Source organism: Urocitellus parryii, chromosome 12, assembly GCF_045843805.1.
Source record: "Urocitellus parryii isolate mUroPar1 chromosome 12, mUroPar1.hap1, whole genome shotgun sequence".
NCBI lineage: Eukaryota > Metazoa > Chordata > Mammalia > Rodentia > Sciuridae > Urocitellus > Urocitellus parryii.
In genome coordinates, this window is record NC_135542.1 from 32,195,752 (window position 1) to 32,221,908 (window position 26,157).

The 26,157-nt window shown below is 54.2% G+C and overlaps 1 protein-coding gene across 7 annotated transcripts in view; it reads right to left on the reverse strand.

Moving 5' to 3' along the window:
* Myt1l (myelin transcription factor 1 like) overlaps positions 1-26,157 on the reverse strand; it is a 136,616-nt gene that overhangs the window by 42,664 nt on the left and 67,795 nt on the right. For all 7 annotated transcript variants that reach the window (XM_077791849.1, XM_077791848.1, XM_077791847.1 and 4 more), the window contains one exon: positions 25,635-25,703. In XM_077791849.1, the coding sequence (XP_077647975.1) occupies positions 25,635-25,703 (69 nt within the window). The remainder of the gene's footprint in view (positions 1-25,634; positions 25,704-26,157) is intronic.

Sequence of the window (26,157 nt, forward strand, 5' to 3'; positions counted from 1 at the left end):
CCCTGGCACAGTGGTGGCACCTGTCATCCCAACTACTTGGGAGGCTGAGGCGGGAGGATCGCTTGAAGCCAGGAATTCGAGACCAGTGTGCAACATAGAAATACCTATCTAAAACAATAGGCCCAGGACCTTTATAGAAATTGTCACCAGCCACATCTACTTGGTGGTCATCAGATATATCCTTCAACATGATCAGGCACATCCTGCAACATCAAAAATCAATTTGATATCTGTGCACTGCCACGTATAATCATAAAGACCCAGGGTTTGCACTGGCACACGTAGCTCAGACAGGTCAGTGGCCAGCACATGGCACGGGTGCCTCCAATTGGACCCAGGCAGGAGCAAATGCATCAGAGCACTGTGGGATTCTCCTCTGTAGGACCCTGCCTGAGATGGGGAAGCAGGAAAGGAAGCAGTCCTGTGACTGACTGGAATTGCATCGTTGGCTGATCATTCACAAGGAAGTTTGAAAAGGCTTCCTCTACATTCTGTCATCCTACCTGTCTTCCAAAACAGAAGATTCTGAGGGTTAAGTCAGTGTCATGACTAAGTCAAGGCAGGACAGCGTGGTGCTTTTCACCCTGGGTGTGCCCCTAGGTACCTGAGCATGCACAAAGAAGTACGTCTTGCTGCTCAAGGTGGACAGAAGAGGAGCCCACTTCACGCCAATCCTGCAAGCAGCATGGTCAGCAGCTCCCCACAAGTCCAGGACACTGCCAGCATCCTCCACATTTGTACTGAAGGGTGGGATGCAGTATGGGTGGACACCCAGGGCCAGCCCAGGCCACTTGTCTCCAAGTACTTGGGGAATCAGGTCACACTGGCACTGACTGCAGGCAGCAGGACCCTCTCAGCACCAGGAGTGCTCTGCATTCTCCTGCTGGGTGGGAAGGAGCCCCTAGTCACCAGTCCAGGCAGAGACGACTGATCTTACAGTGTTGTCCAGCAAGGCCTAGGTGCTGTCCATGGGATGGAGCTCTGGCTGGACTGGGACCTCTGGGCCAAGCCCCTCTGCCTGGGTTAGGACCTCAGCTGACCCCTCTGGCTGAGTCTGCCCCCAGGCTCTGATTTTGAGCTTGGTGGCTCATGTGCACAGAGCACACTGACTGTTTGGAATAACAGCATCAAACATCACAATGACGTACTCGAGCACTTTGCAGAGTTTCCTGAGGAGACCTTGAAAGTGTTGGTTTGTTTCCTTTGTTCAGGGAAACTCTATCTTAATTAGTAAAACACAAAATATGAAAAAAATCTTGTTTCATAGTTAAAATAACCTTGTTTGAATGTTAAAATAATCACAACGATGCAGACTGAGCCCTCCTTACAGTAGTTGAATACATTTGTACATTGGAACCATTCAGGCCCTGATGGATCAGCCTTTGAAGAGAAGTTTTAGTTAAATGTTATGTTTTCTTGAACAGATCTTGTTCTAAAAGTGAGTTTGTTTATTTTCATTCTTTTTTTTTTTCATAGAAATGAGAAACAAAGAAGTGTAGAAAGGGGCGAAATAAAGACATTTTATATGGAAAATGAGACCCACTCCTTCCTATGCTAAGGCTTGGCTATTTCTTCCCCAACAGAAAGAAACCAGGCCACTGAGAGCAGAATACATGGCTCTGACCAATTTCTAAGATATTTTACCTGAAACTCAAGGGAGGACGGAAGCTCAAGGGTCACTTTTCAAAGTGCGTGATATTCAGTACTTTCCCCTTTTTTGGAGTTCAGTCTTAGGTGTGCACACCTGGATCCCTATCCTGGGGTCACCGAGGCTCCCACGCTGGACAGGTGTTGCCAAGGCCTCCTGCTGCCCCCTACAGGCCTCCCCAGGAGCCTCAGCCCCTCACTGCCCTGCCCGGCAGGCCTTCTTTCCCGGGCCTCGGGGGACCTCTCTAGGGAAGGGTGGGGCGGGCCAGGGCCTGCCTTTCAGAGGTGCAGAGGCCCGGGAGGCACCCCGACCTCTGCAGGACTTCTGTTTTGCTCTGAGTCAGCCGAGGGCACTCCTGTGTGATGCTCAGTTAAAGCAGAGGTGTCAGTAGCACACGGGGGCAGGCCGCTCTGCAATGCTGGCCCCTTTCTGGGTCCAAGCCAGGTCTTTTAAATTACAGGACAAACAAAGGATTGCAGAATAATTCTTAAAATATTCTTAACACAATTTTAAAATACATAACTTTTTGATGACTTAGAGAGTGTGCTAAGTGAGTTAGGCCTCTGGGTATCAAGAAAATGGAGGCATCATTATGCAGATTAAACTCAGATGTTCCGGTTTTAGGGACTCCTGACAGGACAGGCAGGACCTTCAAGGCTGGGAGAGGGATGCCCAGGGACTGTGCGGCCATGACGGGAGAGAGGGTAGCCATGTGGAGGGAGGAGGAGCTGAGTGGCCTGTGATGCCCAACACAGTGCTACTGCCCAACACTGGGACAGGTCTGTGGGGTGCAGGTGGCTTGCCATGGCACCAGCATCACGGAATACGACTGAACAAGCCCAGGTGCAGCGCCTGCTGTTCGCAGAGGCAGAATGGATCGTGTGTGGCGCCCTGTGAAGTTCATCCCAGATGCTGGCTGCAGCCCCTTGAAGATGGGACTGCTGCTGGCAGGTTTGGTCTTGTCTCAGAGGATCACCTGCCTGCCATTGGCTTCAGGCCAGCCTCTAGCAGGTACTGAGTTAAGTCCTCCCTCTGCCCTCCCCAACTATGGAGGACCACAGTGTGTGGGGGTGGGGGCTCGGTGTCAGCACAGGATGAGAAGGGATGTGGGACCCACCAGGAAACACCACAGGATTGGCCTTGCACCCGCGTCTCTGCGGGGAGCAGGCTGGCTGCTCAGGGGTGCCGGGTGCTGCTGTCTCAGCTTTGTTGACATGCTACATGCAGGTCTGTGTTCTGATCTTTCCCATCATGCAGCCTACACGTCTCAGCTCGTGAGCCATCTGTGTGGACCATGCTGCCCTTGTAATCCAGGGGTGGACGCCTAATGTGGACCCCTCGGTGCCGACACTGAACTGCTGCAGGGCTGAATGGCGTCCCAGGTACATCCAGCAATAAGCTCCTGTCCAGTGTGGCAGAACATACCTAGCACATCCTGATGTCCCCTTCACTTAACGGGATGTGTCCATGGGAAACTGCTGCCAGAGCACATGCACGTCCAGCAGCAGTGGACCAGCTAAACAAGAGGCGGGGCAGCTGCAGTCAGAATTGGAATTGGACTCGGAGGACCCATGCAAAAAAAAAAAAAAAATACACAAGGTGACTTGGTGCAGCTGGCTCAAGGCCACAGAAACCACCCTTCCTAGCCTCAGCCCTCACCTGGTCCGCAGTGCATTCGGGGCCTGCAGCATTCACACAGCACTCATGATGCAGGTGGGCTCCACGTGGGACATGCAAAGGAACCTCATCCCGGGCAGGAAGCAGGGGCGGGGCCTGAGGAGAAGCACTCACCTTCAGCTGTCAGACTGAGCTCTGGGACAGATGGCACCAGCTTTATGCAGCAACAAGCAGAATTTAGACTTGTTTGCCGCGGCTGTGGGGGCTCCTTCCCGGCCCTGGGCGCGGGAAGGAGATGTGCAGGATTCACTGTGCCTACTTTACCCCACACCTGACTAGAGGGTCCTGGAACGCTTTCACAGACGGCAGGGGGGAAGATGTTGGTGACCACTCCCAGCTGGCCTTCAAGTGCTGAGCTCGTGAACTTGGAAAGGAATCCTTGGCACTATTGATTGGCATGGGACAGGGAGGGGCAGGGCTTCCTGTAAGGGCTGCTGTCTAGACAGGTCCGTCTCCTCAACACCATGAACAACGTACTGCGTTCAAGACAGAGAAGAACCACCTACCGCGAGCCCAGTGACCACTCCCCTCACAGGCATGCACACGCAGCTCACACACCAGCTCCGAGGTGCAGGTTGAAAATGCCACAGCACACCCCAGACCCAGTGCTTCCAAATCCAAGGACATGGAGGCCCAGAGTGCTGGACACACTGGTCCTGTTGGGCTGGACACAGCTTTGGTGTTGATGTGCCTGGCCGCTGTGTGGCTATCAGAGCCCATGGTGGCACGGGACCTCATCTCCATTTCTCGGCCTGTGTGTGGGCGTAACACTCCTTTCTACTCAATGAGGAAGGAGCGTCTATCATTCAGCTTTTGAAAGCTTCAGACTTGGCCCGCATCTGGGTGGGAAGACTGGACCCAACCAGAGGCCGGGGTCTCTCCTCTCAGCGAGAGGCTGCCCTGCTCTGAGGTTCTCGGGCCTCTGGAGGTCCCACCTGCTTTGCTGGCTGTCGGGTTTGAGGGCCTGCTAGTTCTTGAAGCCCCTACCTCATCTCCTAGAGAAAACGTCTGGCCTGATCACCAGGGAGGAACGCTCCTCCTGTCGTGGGCAGCCCTGGGATCCTCACGCTGTGGGTGACCCCACGTCTCTCTTCTCTTCCCCAATTTGCCTCATGCCCCCTCCTTCTATCTGTGACTGTCTGGTCTTAGAGCGTATGTTCCTGCCTCCCTGATTATACTCTAGGAGGCAAGTCCCCCTCCTTTCCACAGAAATCTGCCTCCATCTCATTTCAAATGTGGGGTTTTTGGTCAAAGTGACAAGGATTTCACATACTTAGTTTTATAGGAGGTTTTAGAAATTGATTAATTAAATAAGCTTGTTTTAAAAGCAAGGAAACTGGCTCAAACAGGGTGAGCCTCTTAGGAAAGGTCACACAGGAGTGAGGCAGCCATGGTGCCTGCCGGCAGCTTCTCGTGAGTGGACACTGGAGCCCCGTGCTCTCCGTTCCCGGGCTATCCCTGGCCTATCTGCATCTCCAGCCAGGTTCCAGTGCTCCTGTTTGTGCTCCCAGGGACTGGTTCCTACAGAGCTGGGGTGGCTCTGTGTCCAGGACATACCACAGTGGGTTCTGAAGACCCAGCTGCCCTGGCTCATGCCTCTGAGGGGGCAGGCAAGAGAGTGGCAGCTGGTGATCAGGGCATCTGCCACAGAAGCTGTCAGAGGTGTCCATCTGCTCTGAACCCAAACTGCTGGGAGTGGACCAGCACTGGGTATTCGGAGGAGGGAGGAAGTGGGGAATGAGGGAGCTGAGATAGGAAGGGAGGAGGAAGGAGGGGCAGTGGGGTGGAAAGGAAGCCCATCAGACTCGCTGCAAGCACCCCATGATTCCTGGAATCTCCTGTACCCGCATGGTGCCTGCGGGGCCCGTGACCCTCAGGTCACGCTCCCGAGAATGGAATCGAGTGCAGAAGTGTCCCGAGGGCAGACCTCAGCCATGCTCACCCTGGCCTCAGTGCCTGCTCTGTCTTCCTGGGGAGAAAACCAGTCATCTTTCCTTGAATGGCTCCGTAGAGCCAACTACGGCTGGAGAACTGAATGGGACATGCTGCCTGCACCCTTTCTAGATGAGCAGCACAGGATGCAAGTGAGTCCGGTCCACCCTGGGCCTCCTCCAGGGAAGCCTGGCTCTCTCCCATCTGGAATCTGCTTGAAGGCCCTGGGGATGGAGGTGGATGGACAAAGAGCAAAGAGAAAGGGAAGTGGGCTCCGATCCCAAGAGGGAGACCCTGCCCGTCACTCTCCCGACTGGAGTACAGGAGGCGCCCTGGAGGAGAAGCAGCGTGTCAGTGCTGTGGTCAGGGCACCTGCCACAGACACGTAGAGGTGTCCACGCTCCAAGAGTGCCAGCGAGATGCCAGGACCTGAGTCGCGTCACACGAGGAAAGGAAGCGCTGGGGATACGGAGCTCAGAGAAGAAGCCCAAAGGACAGAGCGACTGTCTGTCTGAAAGGCAGCGTCTTGGGAAGAGGAGGGTCTCCTTCCCACAGTGGCAGGGACCCTGCCAGAAGAGCCTTCTGACCACCTGGTGGACTCACATGGAGTCTGTCCTGTGGAGCTGTGTGCTGTCCACTGGGGTGTTTGAGGAAACCAGTGATCACCAAGAGGTGGGGGGACCCTTGTGGGAGGTCAGAGTGATGCTGCCTAATGACCGCCATGGAGGGCTAGTGTCCTTTCACCCTCAGGGACGGCCATGCCTGTGGCTAGATTCCAGGAGGCTCTGGCCTCTCAGGATGGGTGCCCCTGGAGCCTCTCCTGAGCCTCTGTGCGGGGAGGCACAGCAGGCCAGGGAAGCCTCTGTGCAGGGGCTGTGACCAACCTGAGCCTTCTGCTCAGCATCCTGAGCCCGAGGGGGTGCCCTGCGGGAGTGCCCACCCTCAGAGTCTGTGTCGTCCTGCTGTCCCACCTGCTCTGCCCGCCTCCGCCTGGGAGTGTCGGGGGAAGGTGGGCTAGGGTCTGCTCCCTCGTCAGGCTGTGCCAATGCCCAGCTCTCCTGGAGCCAGCAGAGGCAGAGGGTCTGGGCGTCTTCTCGTCAGTTGCCACCTGAAGGCTGCCCGCCTCAGGTTTCTGACCAGCAGCGAGGCTCTGAGGTTGCAGCAGCCCTGGCCTGAAGTCCCGGTGGACTGCACACTCCAGGTGTGCTGACTGGCCCAGGCCGCTGCACTCATTGCTTGGCCGTGCCCTCTGCAGCCAAGCTTGTCCAGTGCCCTTGGTTTGTCCAGTGCCCTGGCGCTCCAGACTTCTGCCCTGCATGAGCTGTCACTGGATTTCTTCTGGCTGACCTGTGGCCCCGTGTCCCGCCCCAGCTCTCCACAGGGAGCAGGAATGAAAGTCTTTCCTGGGGCCAGCCTCTACCAGTGCTGCATGGGCCCCGGGGAGTATCTGGTGCCTGGCAGCCTCGGCTGTGAGGAGGGCGTCGGCAAAGACAGAATCTGCCCACCGAGGGCTGGTGGACGGAGACTGCTCCCAGCACAGCACCACGACCCCACAGAGTGCCCACCCCGGCCCTGCTGGGCATCCTGCTGTGGGGATGCTGGCCATCCTGGCATCCCCGACACTCCCTGCGATTTCCACGGGTTCCTTGACCTTTGTGAGCCTCAGCTTGGTGTCTGTGGAGTAGGAAGGATGGTGCCCACGGCACACGGGGCTCTTGCCAGGACCATGGAGCTCTGGCTGTGCCATTCGTTGCCTTTCTAAAGGCCTGGGCTGGGTACAGAGGCCTTCTCTTTCCTGGAGGCCGTCGACTTTCACTCCTAGGCTTAGGTGATGTTCTAGACCCCAGGTCGACTTCCCGGGCAGAAGAAAGTGGGTGTGTCCACAGGACGAATCAGAAGAGCCAGTGAATACCTGCTGCAGAGGCACCTGTCCTGACAGCTGCGTGCTCATGGTGCACCCTCCACGTTTCAGACTAAACAGGCGCCGTGACCTGAGCGTCCGGCCCAAGGCGAGGAGTGGGATGCAGGTGCAGGGATGAGCATGGAGGGTCCCGACTTCTGTGCAGCCTGAGGATGGAGGGTCCCGACTTCCGTGCAGGTGGCAGAGCTGTGGAGGAAAGCTGGCACTCTCCACACACCACGCTCAAGGGACGGAGGCCTTGCCTCTCAATGTCCCAGAGACCTGCTTGGGTGTTCCTGAGAGTCCCCTGTGGCGAGATCTAGGCTGGGGCCAACTCAGCAGCTGCAGGGTTTCCTTGACCACTAATGGCCACACCCAGACACAGTGCCCCGCCTGCAGGGTGCTGTCATGGACTGGAGGAGAGAAAGCCCACGCAGCAGCAAGTCAGAGTCGGTGAGTGGCAGGTGCCCGAGGGTGGCTTGGCAACCGTGTCTGTGGCCCAGTGGGGGTCTGGGGCCTGCTGGCTCTGCCGGAGAGCAGGGCTTGATCCACACTGGCCTTTGTCGGCAGCGCCTGCTCACCGCAGGGTCTGCGTGATTAAATATGGATGTGCTTATAAACTCAGCTGTGTAGACTGGACTGTGGCTACCAGGCTGCTTCACTGCCTCAGCTGCTCTCCAAGAATACGGGGTGGGAAGCGTGTGCCGTGGGTCTGTGCAGGGTGGTGCAGTGCTCACCTATCCATCTTTTCTTCACTGACTCTTTCATGGCTTGGCTCTGATTTCTAAGAAAATTATTTAAAGACCTGGCTGTCTCAAAATGATGATAGAAACTTCGGGTGTCTAATAGCAAAAATGTGTTTCTTAGGAAAATAGTTCTGCTTTAGAACCCAGTTGCTATCACTATGGAGAAGGAACAGGAAGAGCCCCTTCTGGGGAAGGAGGGAGGGAGGAAGGCAACCTGTGGGCTGGGAGGCCCTGGGAGAAGCCTGCAGATTGCTCTCCTCGTCCTGCCAGCATACAGGCCACCCAGGGGACCCTCCTGGCTGCTCAGAAGGCAGGGAAGGCACTGCCCTCCTGGGAGGAGGCTCGCTGAAGGTTTGGGGTGGGGTGCTGTGCACCTGGCCTTCCCTCTGTGCCCTGCAGCCATCTAGGACCTGCCCTGAGGCTGGGAAGTGAGGCGGGAAGAGGGAGAGGGTTGCTATGGCGACAGTGTTGCCTGGCTCCCTCTCCTTTCAGTCATCTTTGTGGGACAGGCTGGTTCTATAATGTACAGGAAAAATAGATAAAGCCAGCCAGAACCATGAGTGGCCCAGGCCACCAGGGAGAGTCCAAGTCACACTCCTTCAGAGCTCAGCTTACATCTTTGTGTCCAAAAAATAGACCAAAATGTGTTTGCTGAGATCCTCTTGTCTGTGTGCCCCTGGACCTTCACCAGATTTGAAGCATATGTCCCCGGGGTTTGTGCTATGAAGGGACCACAGGACTTCCTTGCACATTTCATCTTAGAAACAGGTCCAGGGGATGAGGCTTTACCCTGCTGGAGAGGGAAGAGTCCCCAGTTTTCTGAGGCTGGTGTGGGAGCCCTGCCCTCTCAGTAGCCAGCTGAGCTCTGTGGGCTGCCCTTTTGGGCTGGGATGCACACATGTATGTGCCCACATGCTGCACGTGTGTTCTCTGTGTGCATGTGCAATAGAATGTATATGTATGTGTGCACCTGCTTGGGTGTGTATGTGTGAAGGTGTGTGCTGTGTATGTGTACAAGTGTGTGCTATGTGGGTATATGTGAGGTCTGCAGGCACGTGGGGGTGCATTGTACATGCTATGTGCATGCATGCACATGGCTATGTTCGGATGTGTGCATGTTTGTAGGTTGTGTTTGCACACCTGTGTGGTGTGTCTACTTGTGTGCATATTGTATGAGACGTGTGTGTGTGGTTTCCACCACAGAACATGGCAACGTCCCTTTCTTCATTCCCAGCTCAGGGAAGATGAGAGCTTTCTCTTAAGGAGAATGTTTTCTGGTGTGTGGTGGCACTTGGAACCCACCCTCCTTTCTCTTTGACCCTGGTCTGTTTTGGACAGTGGCCACCTGCAGTTGGCTGGGTGCAGCACCTGGCAATGAGATGCTAACTCATTATTAGTCCTTGTCTTAGACTTGGGAGATGTAACTGCTCTCACTCCAGTCTTAGAGTGAAGAAGACTGTTCACCAAGTCCAGGAACTAGCAGCAGCTACCCAGACAGCCAGCAGCCTCGACTGTTTGAACAGGAGCTGGTGTCTGCCTCCTTGAGCTCTTCAAATGTAAAGCGCTTTAGAAATAGGCAGACTTCACCTCCTGGTGGGGGTCATACACCTGCAGGGCTGAGGAGGCACCGCTAGAGCTGCTGCCTTCGACTCCCTGCAGCGGCTCTCCCACGGTGGCCTTCACACTGAGGCCACTCATGGAGGTGGCTTGGTGGGCAGGAAGATTGGCCACTGTGGCAGAAACACACCCGAGCTGCGGGGTCCCGGGGGCCACGGCAGGCTCCGGCAGGTCGTGCTGGTGGGAGGAGCAGTCCTGTGGCCTGCTTGCTGCCAGGGGCTGTTCTGCAAGCCTCCTCCCTGGACCCCTCTCCATTCCCCTGGGCCACAGGAAGCTCACATTTGAGCTGCCCTGATGGGAGCAGCTCCCCAGGGACGGGGAAGCCTCACCAGGGCCACGACGCTCCGCAGGCTGAGGTGAGAGGAGGCACTCAGCTGGGGTCTCGCGCCAGTGATGGCCCTCACTCTTCCCCTCTGCATCCACCTAAGACTCCATGTGGAAGGGAGCAGGGAGGCTTTGTTCTCCTGTGGAAGGCACCACTCTGCCTCCGGTGCAGACAAGACCAGCCCCGGCAGGCCCCATGCGAGCTCTGAGTCCTTCTGCACTAGGGGAATGGGAAAGGCAGACTTCATCTTTATTTAAGTGACTATCAGAGACTTCTGCGCGTCAGAAAAGCTGCTCAACATCTCCTCCCCTCCAGTGGTGGAGGACAGGAGGAAGCTGGGCTCCTGAAAGGCAGCTCTGATTGACACTTGCCGTGTTAAGTTCTCTGGGAGAGTTCTGCCTGTGGGACCCCTTCTGGCCAGAGCTCCAGGTTCTGGTTCTCCCTCCCCAGCCTCACTGCCTCACCCATGTTTCCTCCACTTCGGCTAATTTTTGGTGAAAGAGGCACCCTCGTATTCTTTTTTCTTTTGGGGGAGGTGGTTACCAGGGATTGACCCTGGGGCACTCAACCACTGAGCCACATACCCAGCCCTTTTTATTTTGAGACAGGGTATCACTAAGTTGCTTAGGGCCTCCCTAAGTTGCTGAAGCTGACTTTGAGCTCACAATCCTCCTGCCTCAGCCTCCTAAGCCTCTGGGATGACAGGTGTGCACCCCTACACCCAGGCACACTGGTATTCTCGACTGCACCCTCAGCCTCTGCTCAGGTAGCAGAGCCTGCGGCTACAGGCTGGGTCTCCACTCCACTGCTTGTCAGGCCCAGAGCCCTTCCTGCTTCCAGAGGTGCAAGCACATTTCCCAGAGTGTGAGTCAGATGAGGCCTTATTTTGTTCCCACAAGGAAGTGTGAAGCTGGGGGCAGATATTTTTGCTGCTTTTTCTAGGTAAGAGAACTGCAGTTCATCTAACTGATCTGCTGAAACCCACATAATTGGCGAGGAAGAGGGAGGAGTTCAGGTTCTGTGTGCCCTCCTCCGTCCCAGGCAGGAGAAAACCCCGCTAGCTACCCGAAAGGCCACATCCTGCCCAACTCCCTCTGTCTTCAGCCTCCTGGGCTGGTGGGAAGCGAGAGCTGGAGCAGGAACGTGCTGAACGTGTTGGTGTGGGGGTCAGAGGACCGACGGGCCGGCAAGTGTGAGAAGCGCCCGTCACGCACCCGAGCGCTCTGGTCTGCACCGCGTCAATGCTTCTGAGCTGAGACGTCAACATCAAAAGCACCTGGAGCTGCATCACAGGTCATGGCTGAGAGACTCAGTCAGGAGGAATTGGCACTGACCTCTGACCTCAGTCGAGATGTCACTTCCAGAAGCCACCCGGAACCTGACGTGCAGGGCTGGTCACGGTGACCTCCTGGAGGGGCACCCAGTGAGAAGTTTTACAACAGAGCACCCCAAGTCACCAGAGCCTGCCTGGCTTGGAAGCTGGTAAAGGAAACCAAGAGAGAGGGTTGGCAGCCCCCGGGGGAATCCAGAGGAGCAGGCCCTGACCCCAGGGCCACACGAGGCACAGACACCTCTGTGGCAGCAGGATCTACCATGAGGCCAGAGAGATGAAGCATGGATTCAAGATCATTTGAAAAATCAGGAAATGACAGAGAAAGAAGATGACCCAAACCTGCCATTTGTGAAACAACATGGGGATTCAGAGGGAGAGGAGAGGGAAATCCAAGTGTGGACGGCGGACGGGGGAAGCTGACGAGTGGAGGGGCATTTTTACTGGATGATTTTAAACCTTGTTTGCAAGTCCGATGTAAGTGTTTCAAAATCATACCATGTTAGACAAGAGCGAGAAAAACACATTAGGAAACTGGAATTCTTTTATCTTTGAAATATTTTGATCTTGGTTTTGGGAGCTTCAAAGACAAAAGGTTCTATTTCATTTGTTGTTAGAATTGGGTTAAATTTAAATTCTTTTCTTCCTGACACCCTCGCCTCCACCCCAGCAGCCTCAAGCTCCTTTGGCCTGGCCTCTCTGCATGTCTCTGGTCTCAGTGGCTCATTGAACAAAGGCACTGTTCAGCTCTTCTGGACCTCGGCACGATTGGGAGCACCTTACAAGCAGGACTCACCTGTGAGAAGGCACCCGCACTGTCCCTGCTGCAAGAGGGGAGGCAGGAAAGGTGGGACACCCCACCAGGACTGCAGGGTGGCCAAGCCAGGGCTGGCCTCGGGAGGTCTGGCTCCGGGTCTGTGTGATCTGTGCTCGGGGCTCCTGCCTTGGCCTTTCCAGAGGGCCAGGGAAGCCCTGAAGTACTGGGCCCAGCGGGCAGGGGTGCACCCGGTGCCTTGCTTCTCATGGCCCAAGCTGAGAGCCCAACTTCTCTCCATGCACCTGAGGGCTCTTCAGTAACGCAGTCTGAACACACTGACCGCATTTGCAGAAGAATAAATGAATAATAGCTACAAGTACTTGAAATAAAAGCAAAAATTAGACTATTTCTTTTTAGCCTCAACACTCATTCCGTATATCCCCGGGGAGTTCAGCACTAGAGATGGGCATTTTCAGTGGTGAAAATTCTGGTCATCATCTCAAGAGCAGAGAAGCATCCAGAGAGGTAGAGAGCTGCCTCTGGGAGAGGCCCTCTCCACTGTCAGCTGATTCCGAGGGTGAGAAGTGGTGGGACCATACCTCGGCTGGGCCCATGGCACTGTGATATGTGAAGACTCTCCCCACCCTCTGTTGTAGGTCAGGAGAGACTAGAAGTTGTGATTCAATGATCCATGCATGTCCATCCAGTGTCCAATGTGGTCAAGTACCATTCTGGGCTCTGGGCATACTGTCCTGGCAAAAGCGTCCAAGTCCTTAGGCTGCGGAGCATGCCCTCCCGTGAGCTCTGACAGAGCCCTGGCCCCCAGGACTGAGCCCTGCCGGCATCAGGACAACCAAGCGGAAAACGCTGCATGTTTAATTTAAAGCAAGCTGGCTCACCGACAAAATGATGCCCAACAGGTGGACAAGTGCCACCAGGAGGGTCAGCTGAAGAGTCATGGAAAATAATATTCCTACAAGACAGCTCCCCAAGAAAAACGGAGGGACAGTGTGGCTTGGGAGGGGGGAGGGAAATCAGCCAAACTAACAATGGGCCCCGAAGGGAAAAGCAAACCTTCATCACTTCCCGGGCTCATCCCCAGCATCTCCATCGAAAGCAAACCTCACCCCCTCCCAACCCCAGTGGTCCTGAAAGAGGCAAATACTGAAACGCTGGACCCTGGACTTCTACCCTTTCCCACTGTGATGAGTCCTGGAAGGAGGAAAGCAGATAGTGAGGCTCTGCTATGAAGCAGTGAACCTCGAGTTCTGAGCTTTTCCCCGTGACAAGCGGTTCACAATGTTCACGACGCTTTCCTGAGTTACAATTGTAACCTGAACATCTAGGTCCCAGCCTGTCCAAACTGCACGTCTGCAGTCTCCAACGATTAAGTTACGCTTACGGTGAACTGTAAAACCCAGGCACCTCTGGTAACCGGGAGCCATTTCCCAGACCCAGAAAACACTGACAGATGGACTTCCCTGCAGACTCAAGGACAGCTTGCCGATCCGAGGTGGCTTCCCGCCTCCCGTCTCCATCACTTGGTCGCTGTCACAGAGTGCCCTGAGGGCAGCGCTCACGTGAAGCTCTGGGCCTGCGGACTCAGCGACAGAGAGCTCCTAGCTTCCCACTAAGCTCAGCCTCATGAGTGTGGCAAGGTGTGGCCAGGGACGGTGAGGGACGGGAGGAAGGCACTTGTCCTATGGGAAGAGCAGAGGTGACAGGATGCTAAACCAGGAGCAAGGACTTGCAGAGAGAGGCCTCTGGGTGAAGCCTTCTGGCGGGAGTGGGGGCAGGTGCCATTCAACATAACCAGACACTCATGTCAGTTCTGTCTACGAACAACAGGCAGAATTCAGATTCTCCCCAGACCAGTTTTAAATCTGGAAAGTGACAGGAGAAAAGGCCTAGCTGGTAGCAAACACAGGCCATGGGTGGCGTTGTGCTCAGCAGGGCTCAGGACTCCTCCCTGGTGGCGTCTGAGCAGCATGAAGGGGAACACGTCTTCACACTCAGACTCTGCCGCACTGGCCAGCCCTCGGCTGTGTGCCCAGCGCTCCTCTGCTTGCCATGAAGACACACCGAGGACTTGGCCACCCGCGTGCAGGGCAGGTGAGGGGCAGCTAGGCCTTGCTGATGGGCAGGGACACAGCTTCCACCCTGACTTTGGTCCAATAGCCCAGGAAATCTGACTTCTTCCATGTCTGCTCAGTAGCTGGAGGGCCCCTGGTTCAGGGGGTAAGAACTGCACGTGGCCAGGAGGTGGGGCTGTCTCCGCACACGCTGCAGTGTGGTCACCTCCCTGTGGTATTGCACCTGGCTCCCACTAACACGCCACTGTGGCCACCACCCAGGCTGTCTGCCCTTTAAGGTGACTTTATAAAGCTCACTCCTCATTATAGCCCATTTCCACCCAGGACGATAAGATTCTCAAGCTCTTGCGAAACTTCTGGAAAATTGTGCACTCTTGTCTTCACAAGGAGGAGCTTGGTGCTCCAGAAGCCAAGGGGCAAACTCAGATCCCGAAGGGCACCGTGGGGCTGTGCACTGCCCCATCAACTCCCCTGAGCTGTTCCACCCGGAGGACTTGGGTTTCTCACGTTTCTGTGGTGCAAATAAGTGTTTTCTCTTCTGTGTTAACTATTTTAGTCGGTGACTTGGATTCGCCATTTGCTGCAATTTGCATCATGCTTTAGAGATGGCAGACATTTAGGCACTGAAGTCCTGGCACATGACATAGGCCACCAGACAACTGAAGAGCAAGATGGCACAGGGTCACCACAGGAAGAAGCCAAGTCCCCTGGGACGTGCAAGTGGGAGATGCAGTGTCCTGTTCAGGGCGGCACAGCACTGAGCTGCTGGCTGGAATGGTGCGCTCACTGGTCTGGCGTAGGCTGGCCAGGTCTGGCTAAGCTCTGGCTGGGAGCTTGAATGACAAGGGGTCCAGAAGGGTCATTTCAATGCCTATGCCTGCATTGCTGGGCGCCAAGCAGGAGGGCACCGTATCACTGTGGACCAGGAGGTGTGTGGTGCATCTGCAGGGGTCATTGTAAGGATTAAGGAATATGTTTGAGTCCTTGCACTGTTCCTATGTGTCCAGGACTGGGGATGTCCCTCCTGCCAAAGGTGAAACCAGAGCCCTTCACGAGAGGCCCGTGCTTCCTCCTCACCCTGCCCCTCGTAGTGTCCACAGTTGCCTCATGAGGCTGGGTGACTCCTCCAGCAGTGAGTGGGGGTGGGGGGTGGACAGGAAGAGATCTCCCCTCTAAGACACGGGTTTCAGTTCTCTCTGGACCTGCAAGTGTGATGCCTAAGCCTCTGTCTGTGTGTGCTGGGTCTCCATGGCAGCCGGCCTCACCACGTCGCTGTACAGGGTGTTTGCCCCCTGCATGCCCTGTCCTGACTCCTTGTAGAGGTGTTGGTGAGCAGCAGCATTTAAATTGTTTGCAAATAACCCATGGCGCTGCTACCTGAGCAGTCAGATGCACAGCTTTGACTGAAGTGCACTTCTGTGTCCACACAGAGGTGTGAGGCTGGCTGTGTGGTCAGCACCAAGGCTCTACGCCTTGCTTCAGGGCATATTGAGCAGTGTGGAGGAGGAACCCCGCACTCTGAGACGCGAGGCACTGGAGTGGAATGACCTTCACTCCCACAGTGGCCAGCTTTTCTGGACCTTCCCACAAGCACGGAAGCAGAAAGCCCCAGAGGACCCGGGCTTCCTTCTGTCCAGAGTAGAGGACCAGGAGGGTCCGCCTGGGTGTCCTTCCTGGCCCCTGCTCACGGCCTGCCGCCCACTGAGCCTCTGAGAGCCACCTGACGCGAGGCCCTGCAGGGTCAGGGGGACAGCTGCAGCGGGCATTGCCCCCTCACCGGGAACTCCGCCCCTGCCCCCTCCCTGCAGTGACACTGCCACCAAAGAGACCTGTAAACTACACCTGGCTGAAAGCTCATCCCGACAGAGCCCCAAGTCCGATCCAGACCTCCAGCCAGCACCCTGCTGCACATGCATTCTAGAACTTTCTCCGGGCCCCTCCCTTGCAGGTGGGCTACAAGGACACAGGGATCAGACGCCTGCTGTTTCCCCAGATGTCAGGAGCCTGGAGGGAGCAGACCTGGCTGCTGCACTGTGGCTGAGGCTTTTAACTCTGGGGCTGACGCACGGGACCCACGCACACACAGCTTGATCTGACCGTGAGAGTCTAGCCCTGGAGAGGCACAGTGTCACAGCTGGACCTAGCAGAAGGAGCCTCCCTGGGGACCCCTGCCTTAAAACATGCCCAGGGGGCTGATTTGTTATGATGGAAACGACAGAAACATTTTTCCCCAGAAATATTATGAGAGTATTAAAAATAAGATTATATTATCTACACACTAAGCCAGAAGAAAGGCTTTAAGATTATAGATAACTTCAAGATTAATCAAAACATTAACATCACCATAGAGTGGTGGGGATATATGTAATTCTCTTTTCTCTGTTTTTTCAATTTTTTGAATTTATTTGTGCCCAAGAAGTCATTTATAAATATTCTTGCTTGATTAATAGTCTGCTTCTTTCCTCTGAACTGAGGAATATTTGTGCTAGTGTTGGGTGATTTCATGTGTGGTGTATATTCTTTATCCCAATCAAATTAAACAGCATGATCAGAATACAGTGCCTTCAGTATTGGGCCTTATCAAGAAAAATAGAGAGTAAGTACCAAGTACAAGCGGCAGCCCCGGAGCCGGTGGGCACAGCCCTGAAGGCTCCAGGGGAGTGTCTGAGCAGGCTGGCCAACCTGAGTTGCCCCTACTGGCCACGAGATTGAGAACAAACTAAGAAAGGTCACTGGTTTGTATCCTAAATTGTAAACAATGCACCCTCAAGCCATTGTCACAATGTGGACACCAGGAGAGTGGGTCAGGGAGGCCCTGCAGCCTGCCTGGAGTGCTTCTCTGCAGGTGGGTTGTGTGGGGAGAGTCCCCATGGCTGTGGATGTGGCTGCCAGTTAAGTCCTCTGGAACTCCGGCCACGCCTACCCTTCCAAGGCTGAATTCCTGCACCTGCCTGGATGTAACGAAGTAGAATGTGTTTTAAAAATAAACATCAATGTCAGCCTTCCTCCGGCTGTGGAACGGGCCTCCCTGCCCTTCCCATGCCACAGCAAGCAGACGCTCCAACAGCAGCAGCAGCACTGGGACTCAGTCACACTCAGCTTTGGTCCATCTACACTGGTCACGTGATGAGAGAACTGTGCATCCAAAAAGAGCATGCATCTGTCCGTCAGTGCCCTCCTAGCTCACAACGTCACGGAGGACCAAGATGCCAAAGGAAGACTGCTCAGTGCAGGAGCCGACTTTCCTCCACGTTCTAGAATGTGGTTATGGACATGAAAGATGGATGTCAACGAAGTCGATGGCCCTCTTTGGCATTGCCCAATCTGTGCATCCTCTCGATATATGCAGCATTTAAGTTTCAATCAGGGCAAATTCCATACAACCAGGAGTTCAAGTCCTCAGGCACAGTGGCCGTGGCACCTGGGCAGCTCAGGGCAAATGGAGACTCGTGTCGCAGCCCTGAGCCTTCTGCCCTGGCTGTCAGGATGTGTCTGCGGCGTGCTCTGGCTGAGGAGGAGCCAGGAGAACAAGAGGCCCAGAGCTCCAGCTGTTAGGGTGCTCTCTGCTTTCCTTCAGGGAGACCAGATGTCTCACCTCCCAACTCCAAATAGAGAAAACAAGCCACAGAGGACCCAGATGATTGTCCAAAAAATGGACGGACTTCAGTGGTGTCAGTAACAAAGCTCTTTCTGTAAGAATGCAGAAGAGCAGGACTGAGGATTTGCCCCTCTCCTTGGATTGCCACTGCCTGGAGATCATGGGCCGTGGAGGAGTAAGTCCGTGAACAGGCGGAGGGCACCAGGGCCAGGTCTGCAGCAGTGGGAGGCGCTTCCCCAGCTCTCCTTTGCAGAAGCAGCCTGATCTCATCCAGTCCTTCCAATCAAGAAAGAGCTGGAAGAGAGTGATTCTCTCCCAAAATTGCTGGGGAAAAGAAGCCCTCCAAAAGCCCTGTCAATAATTTCCCAAAGGGAACATCTATTTTATTTCCAATTTCATTCATTTTGCTCTAGGGTACTATAAGTTAGCAAAGCATTAAAACCTTGACTCTACAGCAAAAGGCCATGTAGCTTGGTGTTCCCAGCTGGCCTTCCCACTTGGTCTCTCTCCTCCTCTACCCAGGACCTGGTGTTGGGCACAGACCTGCAGCCCACCATGTCCGAGGGCTGCCTCTTCAGACTCCCCCAGTGTGCAAGGGTGGGATGGAGATAGGGCCATTCCCAGTAACCAGGAGAGGCCAAACCCAGCCAGATGTGAGCCATGGAGACAGCTCAGAGATCCGTTAAATGTTTGTGAAAGGAAACATGTCTGGTTTGAATTCTAGGTTTACAACAAAGGTGTGTGTGTGTGTGTGTGTGTGTGTGTGTGTGAGAGAGAGAGAGAGAGAGAGAGAGAGAGAGAGAGAGAGAGAGAGAGAATTTATAAGATGAATTCAAAATTTATGATTTGAAAATAGGCATATATATTTAAAATAACTAAACTGCAGTACATAAAATTGTAAGACATGTAAATTCTCCGTCTTGCTGGTGTGCTGTGTATATCTTACAAAGAAAGTAATCCAGAAGTCAAGAAGTTGATTTGTTCAAAGAATAATTTCAGATGGTTTCTGTAAGAGGATGATTTTATATTTGAGTCAATGACAATTTCTTATGTTCTGAAAGTAGGCAATATCCTTAAGGGCGTCTTGATGCCTGTACTTCAGGTTTCATGATTTCAAGGGAGAGGACGACATTCCAAGACTCACTTCACAGGGGACGTGGCTTTGCAGCCTGTTCTCAGTTTGGGTCATTCCCAGTTTGGTCTCAGTATCCTGTCCCCCGCACACAGGCAGAACAGTGCTCTCGTGGTTCAGGATGCGTCCAGACAAGACAAGGAAGACGGGAGGCAAGCCTGAGTGCGCACAGTGAGGGTCCTGACGTGGGGCTCTGGGCGTGGCAGGTCCTTGGGGAGCCTCCTAGGGGACCCCTCATTGTACGTGACTGGAGAAGCTGTTCCCATTCATCACATTTTGTATTTTTGTGAAACTGGGTGATGGAATATCAACCCAGACCTGGGAATTTTGCTTTCTACCTGCCAGAGGCAGACCCGGTGGCGGCAGGCCACCAGGGAGTCCAGCAGAGAAGGTGCTGGGCGTGTTCTCTCACCGTAGGTCCAGTGCATCCCGTTTTGAAAACCAGGGTCCTGAGGGAGTTGCCTGCTGCCTTTCCAGGAGAGGCCACTCTTGCTGACATGGCCCCCACAGCTCTGTGGCCACGGAGCTGGCCTTGCTGGAGGACCTTCTGTGTCTCTCCCCAGGCAGGTTCGCCCTCCCTCCTGGGTGGCAGAGAGCAGGGCCAGCCCTGGGTCTGCTCCCAGGCCTTCCCTAGGTCCACACCCTCCTCCTCCGCCGCAGGGTGCCTGTCCTCCCTCCCTCTCTCCACAGTCCACTCCCTGGCTCTGCTGGTGGCCTGCTGCTGCCGCTGAATCCCAGAACAGTATCCACTGGGTTCACCAGCCCTCCGTGAGTCACACCCTTGTGGTCCTCTGTGGCTGTGTCCTCTGCCCAGGGTGACTGAGCCATCTGTGGCAGTGGAACCTGCTGTGTCCATGAGGCGCTCTGCCCACTGTGACCCTCTTTGCACTTCCGCTCACTGCTAGGCCAGCACTGGCCACTCCCAGATTCAGTCCAGATGGCCGAGTGCCTCCCTGGCCTGATCTCAGTTGTGTCCGGTGCACCTCCTGGAGGTCGGATGTGTGTTTCCCTGTCTCCTGGATGTGTGCCATGAGCTTCCGGAGGGCAGGCATGGCCTTGTCTCCGGGTACTGATTCGATGTTTTCAAAACACGATGAATGGCGTTTGCCCGGCCGGGGTGCCTCTGCAGGTGCGCTCACACTCTGTGTTTCCACGTGGAAGTCAGCACTTGGGGGTCCACCTGCTGGTCCTCATCCTGGAGGAGCAGTGTGAGCACAGAGGAGCTCTGGACGTGGGGGTAGCTACGGGGAGAACACACGCCGGTCAGGAGGCAGCCGACCAAGACCACCAGAGTCGCTGCGGTGAGGCCCACGCCTGGGCACAGGTGAGGACGTCACTCGCGGTGGCCACAGGCGCCCAGGGGTGGGAATGCGCAGTGGCCTCTCCGTTTTGTGACCACAGACTCGTGTGGAGTCTTCGGAGTTAGAGACTCAGGTTTGAGTGGACCGACGGTCCTGTACTTCAGTGAGACGGCGGAAGGTGGCGCCGTCCTTGGGAACGCCCCAGGCACTCTGGCTTCCCACCGCGGTGGCTGATGTGTCCACGGGGCACAGGACTGCAAGAGCCTTCCAGTACGGACACCCCCCAGTGTCCCCACGGCCACTCCAGGGGTAGATAAGGTCGTGCTCCTCGGGCTGTGCGTTGGCTCTGCCAGAGGGCTCTCTCTGTAAGAAGCCTGTGGTGGCCCTGCTCCTGCTGCCCCTCATTACTCAGTCCGACTTCCACACTGGGAGCCTCAGGGTGCTCTGCACAGAAGCCCGGGTCCCAAGTGCTGCGAGGCCTCTGCAGAGGTTTTTGCAGTGCGCACCTTCTGCTGCTGGCTTGGGCTGGTCTCTGTGCGCCTGCAAATGTGATGAGTTAACGGTGGTGAGGATGGGCCGGCCTCTCACCTGTGGCTCTGAGGGGACTCAGGGCAGGGATCTTGCTGGACCAGCAAACGTTCCAAGGAGGCATGTCCTGCAGGGTCCAGGCTGTCCCCACCTGGGGTTCATTCCGTGGTGTGCTCGCTGAGGGGCAGGAACTCATGAGGGTCGGAGAGCAGCCAGAGGCCGTTCTGCTTCCCCCCTTGTGGGAACCAGTGAGCCACCACTCAGGGGACCCTCCTTTTTCCAGTCACAGGTCTGTGTGCACCCGTGTGCATGCCCGTGATCGACGCAAACCCCAGACATTCTTATTTTGGAATCTACCATATCGTGCCTGCCCACACGTTGAGCTGGAGCTGGCCTTACTTGTGGTAAAACATGAGCTTATCTATAATTATATTTGGTAGTTTTGAATTTGCTCTTGTGCAAGCCTTATAATACCTTTTATAGACATCGAAATAGAAATGGAAGAACTAAGCACTTGCTGGACCAAGAACAAAATGCATTTAGCTGCTCATGAGAGGGGCTGAGAACAGGGCTTCCCATGGTGGGTGAGGGGTCCCTGGGAGCCCGGCAGCTGCTGGCTGGCCCAGGGATTTCCTGACAGCCCTGTGTGGGTCATAAGAAATCCACTCAAGGGCAAGCTTGTGTCAGCGTGCTGTCAGCCATAGCTGCACACAGCCTCTCGGGGGCCCAACACATAGATGGGACTCAGGGGAGCGTGACGTATGGCTCCAACTCCATTGCTGCCTCTGGACTGAGAGGCCACTCCAGGCCTCAGTCCCCTCCTCTGTAAAGGGGACCTGAGCCCCCTGCCACTTTGGCTTACAGGTCCCACGACGTGTGTGGAAGCTGGGTTGACTCTGCCAACTGCCATGCGCCGGAGACACGTAAAGTATGTCTTTCCAACAGGTTTCTCTGATCTAGGGGTGGCTCGGGGCAGGAGGCAAAATCTCAGGGCCACGGAAGGGCTCACCTGGTCCCTACTGATGGTGTGCCGGAGACCTTCCTGGGACACCCCATCTCACCAAGATGTGTGCTCCTGCAGAGGTGCCGTGCAGCGTCAGGGCTTGGGGGAGACTGCTGCTGAACTAGGGGACATCTAACTGAATCGAGGGTCCTGGGGTAACTTCAAAGTGCAAGACACCCCTGCTCTGTGGAGAGGCCGGGATCTCACAACTGTCATCATGAGCTGAGCTTACTCAGAGGCCAACACTCAAGAAGGAAATACGGCTATCTGTTGAAACCAGGCCCGAGTGGATAGCAGCAAAAACTCACAAAGTCCTACAGGTCCACTGTGGTAAATGGAGGAGGCAGAGTTGACAGAATAAGGACTGCTCCCCAGGAGGCCAAGTGGGCAGGAACCTTCTGCTCTCCGAATCTGGTGCTGCGGGATGCGTGTCCTCTGGCAGAGCCCTGCAAATGACGACCCTGCACCTGCCTGAGGTTTACAGCCCAACACACAAGCCCAAGGACAGCCCAGAAATAAGTAGCCTTTAGGTTTTGACCCAAGTTCAAGATTTTAATTCTTTGATTTACACTTTATTTTAAAATAACTATAACCAGGCTACAAAAGCAGGGTCATGTCATGTGTGGCTAAACTTGCTATTTGCCTAAGCCTCAGCCCCCTCGTCATGGCCAGAGACTCTAGAGCTGGTGAGCAGTGAGAGCAGCGGCAGGACCCCCATGTCAAGGGCAGATGGAGGAGCCAAGACCCCCTGCAGCCTCAAGTCCCTCTTCCCACCAGGCCTCGTGCTAACGACGGCACTCGTCTGTGAGCTGAAGCCTGGGTGAGGATGAGTATCTGAATTTGGGCAGACAAGTTGTCAGTGGAATCTGGTTTGGAGCCCTGTTTGAAGAACTCATGGCCACTGCCTGAAATCAACTTGGACTTTGCCTAAATTGTCCTGGAGATGCTGAAACACCTACTTCCTGGTGTCTGTACTGGACACAGGTCTGGAGTAGGAAAGGGATTTCTGTTGGGAGGCATGGTCCCTAGAAAGAGCAGCGGCCAACCCGGGGGCGGGGGGATTTGCAAGTGCTTTCCTGGGGCTTCTTTTAGGAAGTCTTAGAGAATGAAACTTAAAGAGAAGAAACTACCCTTTGGAACCATATAAAGCAGAGTTCTTGCCAAAAATTCACTTTAATTTGCACAGTTTTGTTGTTTTTTGACTTGTGGCCTCAGCGTCACAGCCAGGGACTCCTCCCATGGCCCTGGGAGGCGGTTGGGGGAAGGTGTGTAGAGCTGTCCTGGACCCTGCCTCTGAGCACCTGTGGTTTCCCCTGCATCCCTGCATCCCTCCTCATTCCCCACAACTGAACGGCTCTATATCAGTGGTATGAGGGACCAGAGAAAGTAGTGTTCTGGTGTTTGAATAAGATTCATGCACACATTACATTTTAATATGTTTTCAGTTTACATACCATACACAATCAGACACGAAATTATTGATTTCTTATTAAACTATTGCACATCCATTGCTACAGGTAAGAACTAAGCACAGTGTTAACTCAGGAAGTCAAAGAGCTTTGAGGGTGCAAGACCTCGGGTACCCCTGGTGAGATTCATCTTGTGCAGTAAAGAGTGTCCTGTTAATGGCCAACTAAAAGAATTCAGTGATGGAAATGACAAGAGGAAAACTCCCAGAAAACTTCACGTGTCATCTGATGCAAAGAGAGGACTTCTTGAGGGAACGGGACCCGCTGCCTACAGGTCTCCATGAACCACTACAGGGCTGCCTTGAACACTGAGTAGGGACTCTGCTGGTCTGCTCAGGTGGGAGGCTGCTGTAGGAACGGATCAATCTTTAAAACATGCGTATGAAGAGAGGTTCATGGGAAAGGGCTTGGGTGTGAATCACTCTCCAGGAAATGGTCATACATCTAGGGTTGGTCCATGCTCCTCTGCTCAGGAAAGCCCCAGCCAAGCTTTCTGACTCCAAACGCAGAAGAGATGAGCTCACTGGCTAAAATGTCAAAGGCAAAGATCATATTTTGATCCACGGTTTCCTCAGTTTGAAAAGACATCAGCATGTGAAAATGGGCCACTCAAGCATAAAACTCCTTACAGAAGGCACTGAATGGAAATTCTTAGTTTTGAAGATCCATTAATAGAAAGAGATCATTTCAGAAAATAATTTGAGTTTAGATTTCCTAGCAAGGATCAAGCAAAGGGGAGCTTATTTGCAAAGACAGGATTGGAACTGCATGTGTCTCCCCAGGCAGCAAGAAGGTGTGGCCGGGCCTGTGCTGCTCTGGAGGACAAGAGAGAGAACCACCACCATACCTCCCCAGTGGGCGGGGGAGAAGAGGGAAGGTGGGGACTGCAGAAGCAGGGGTCTGCCCGGAATCTGGGATGCGGATCAGCTTCCAAGCCCAGCACTAAGGGAGAGAAGCCAAAGCCAGTGCCTGGTCAGAGACGGCTCTGGGCTCGGGCGAGCGTGAGCAGTCAGAAGAACACAGAGGCAGCAGCACCCAGGCTGCTTTCTGGCCGACAGCTGGCCTGTCGGAAACGGAGATCTGCCCAAGTTTTGCAAAGTACTCCTCATCAAGAAATGCAAAGGACTGTTGCCACCTTCTGACGTGAAGGCCAGGGTCCAAGTGCAGAGAGTCACTGTGGGCCACCAGGAAAGTGTGGTCCCCACCGGGACAGGAGAGGCCTGGTCAGGGTGTGGTGAATGGCTCCTGCTAAGGCTGTCCGCTTTGAGGTGCTACGGCTAAGTGTCCACCAGGCACTGCTCTGGACCAGGCTATGGACTGCAATGTAAGAGGAAGCCCTCCAGGGGTCACAGTCCATGAAGAGAGCTCCGAGAGGCGTGAGGCGCAAGGGCTAGTTCAGGAAGTCACTGAACATGAGCAGGTGGTCTATGGCACTAGGGCCTTGGACAGGGATCCTGCAAGAAACGACAGGGTGTGAAATGACGGCCTGCGCTCTGTGGAGCCTGGTCTGTGGCCACAGTGAGGGCAGGGGAAGGACTGCTGGGAGGATGGACACGGGGAACACAGCCTTTTCCTGGCGTGGGCACAGCCTCTCCAAACAGAAGGGAAAGCAAGAACCCTGTCCTGAGGTGGGGTATCAAAGGGGACACACAACTGCCTGGGCGCCTGGCTCTCGTCACGTGTGGACTGTCCCGTCTGTTCTCACAAGCACCAAGGACCACCTCACAAGAGGCCTGGCGGTCTCACACACCCTCAGGACTCACCCCTGCTCCTCCCATGTCCTGTCTGGGCCTGGAACGTGCCCTGGGGAGACTCGGAGAAGGAAAGCCTCCATGGCTGCTGCAGATGCTGGTGGGTGCAGTTTTGCCAGATTCATGCTTGAAAGTCACAGGCTTAGGGGACGGGGAGGCAGGACTGCTGGACAGTGTGTGTGCGTATGCAGCGTGACGGCACGGCTGCACAGATTCACGCAGCATCATCCTGAGCAGTACTAACTCACAACAGTACCCGTGTCTTATGGAACTAGTACGGCAGACTTCTCCTTTGGGCTACTGAAGTATGCATACTTTGAGTAATTACATGAATTTCTGAGTTTAAAAGCTTAACTTTTTTTTTTTTTTTTTAGTTGTATGTGGACACAATGCCTTTATTTTATTTTTGTGTGGTGCTGAGGGTCGAACCTAGTACCTTCCATGAGTGAGGCAAGCACTCTGCCACTGAGCTACAGCCCCAGTCCTTAATTTTTCTTTTTTAAACTATAGTCACTTCTAAAAGTTTGAGTACCTCTGTAAAATTTTCCTTGCAGGTGCATGCATACCTGAAGATAAGACCCGTGCTTCAGACAATTCTAGATAGGAAGGATGTGATGTGAAAGAACTAGAGATGCATATAAGGGAACATGGCGGAGGGATCTTCCAGAAATGTGCTGAGCCCGAAGCCCCATCCTGTGCACTAAATATGGCACTGGTACGCCAAGGTGGCTCCTTCAAAGCATTTTCTTTTCAAATGACCCATCATTTTTTTGTGAACTACTGAATGAATAGGTTTTTAAAAGAGAATTGTTTTCATTAAAGCTTACTTGAGTTCTTGTGAACTGGTGGCCAGCATACTTCGAATGCTTTTGTCAGCCAGTGGGCAGCCGGACAGACTGTAAGACAGGCCAGGGGGGGCAGGTGAGTGAGCCTCTAGGCAGTGGAATCGCCCGAACGAACACAACATACAGTCGAAATTAAAAAGTTCAATGCAGAAGAGCAATGGGGCAAGTGCTGTATATTGAATTTTTTGTATCATTAATTCTGAATATGTACAAATGTAAATTTAAGAAAACATTTCTGTTAATAAGCATTTTTTTTTAAAAATTGTGCTTTTAGGTTTAAGTGTTTGAGAAGAATTTTGCGAATTTTGGCAGTTTGGGATTAAAAGACATTATACAACACGTCAGTCGGCATGCTTTTGAAGGTCAACATAGAGCACTTAGGGTCACACAGAATCAACGTTGGTACTTGACAGCATTGTTGAGGTAAGCTGAAAACAATAAATTGAAGACAGAATCCACCATGAGAGAATGAAGCCACACCTTCTGTGTGAGGCGTAATTGCCAG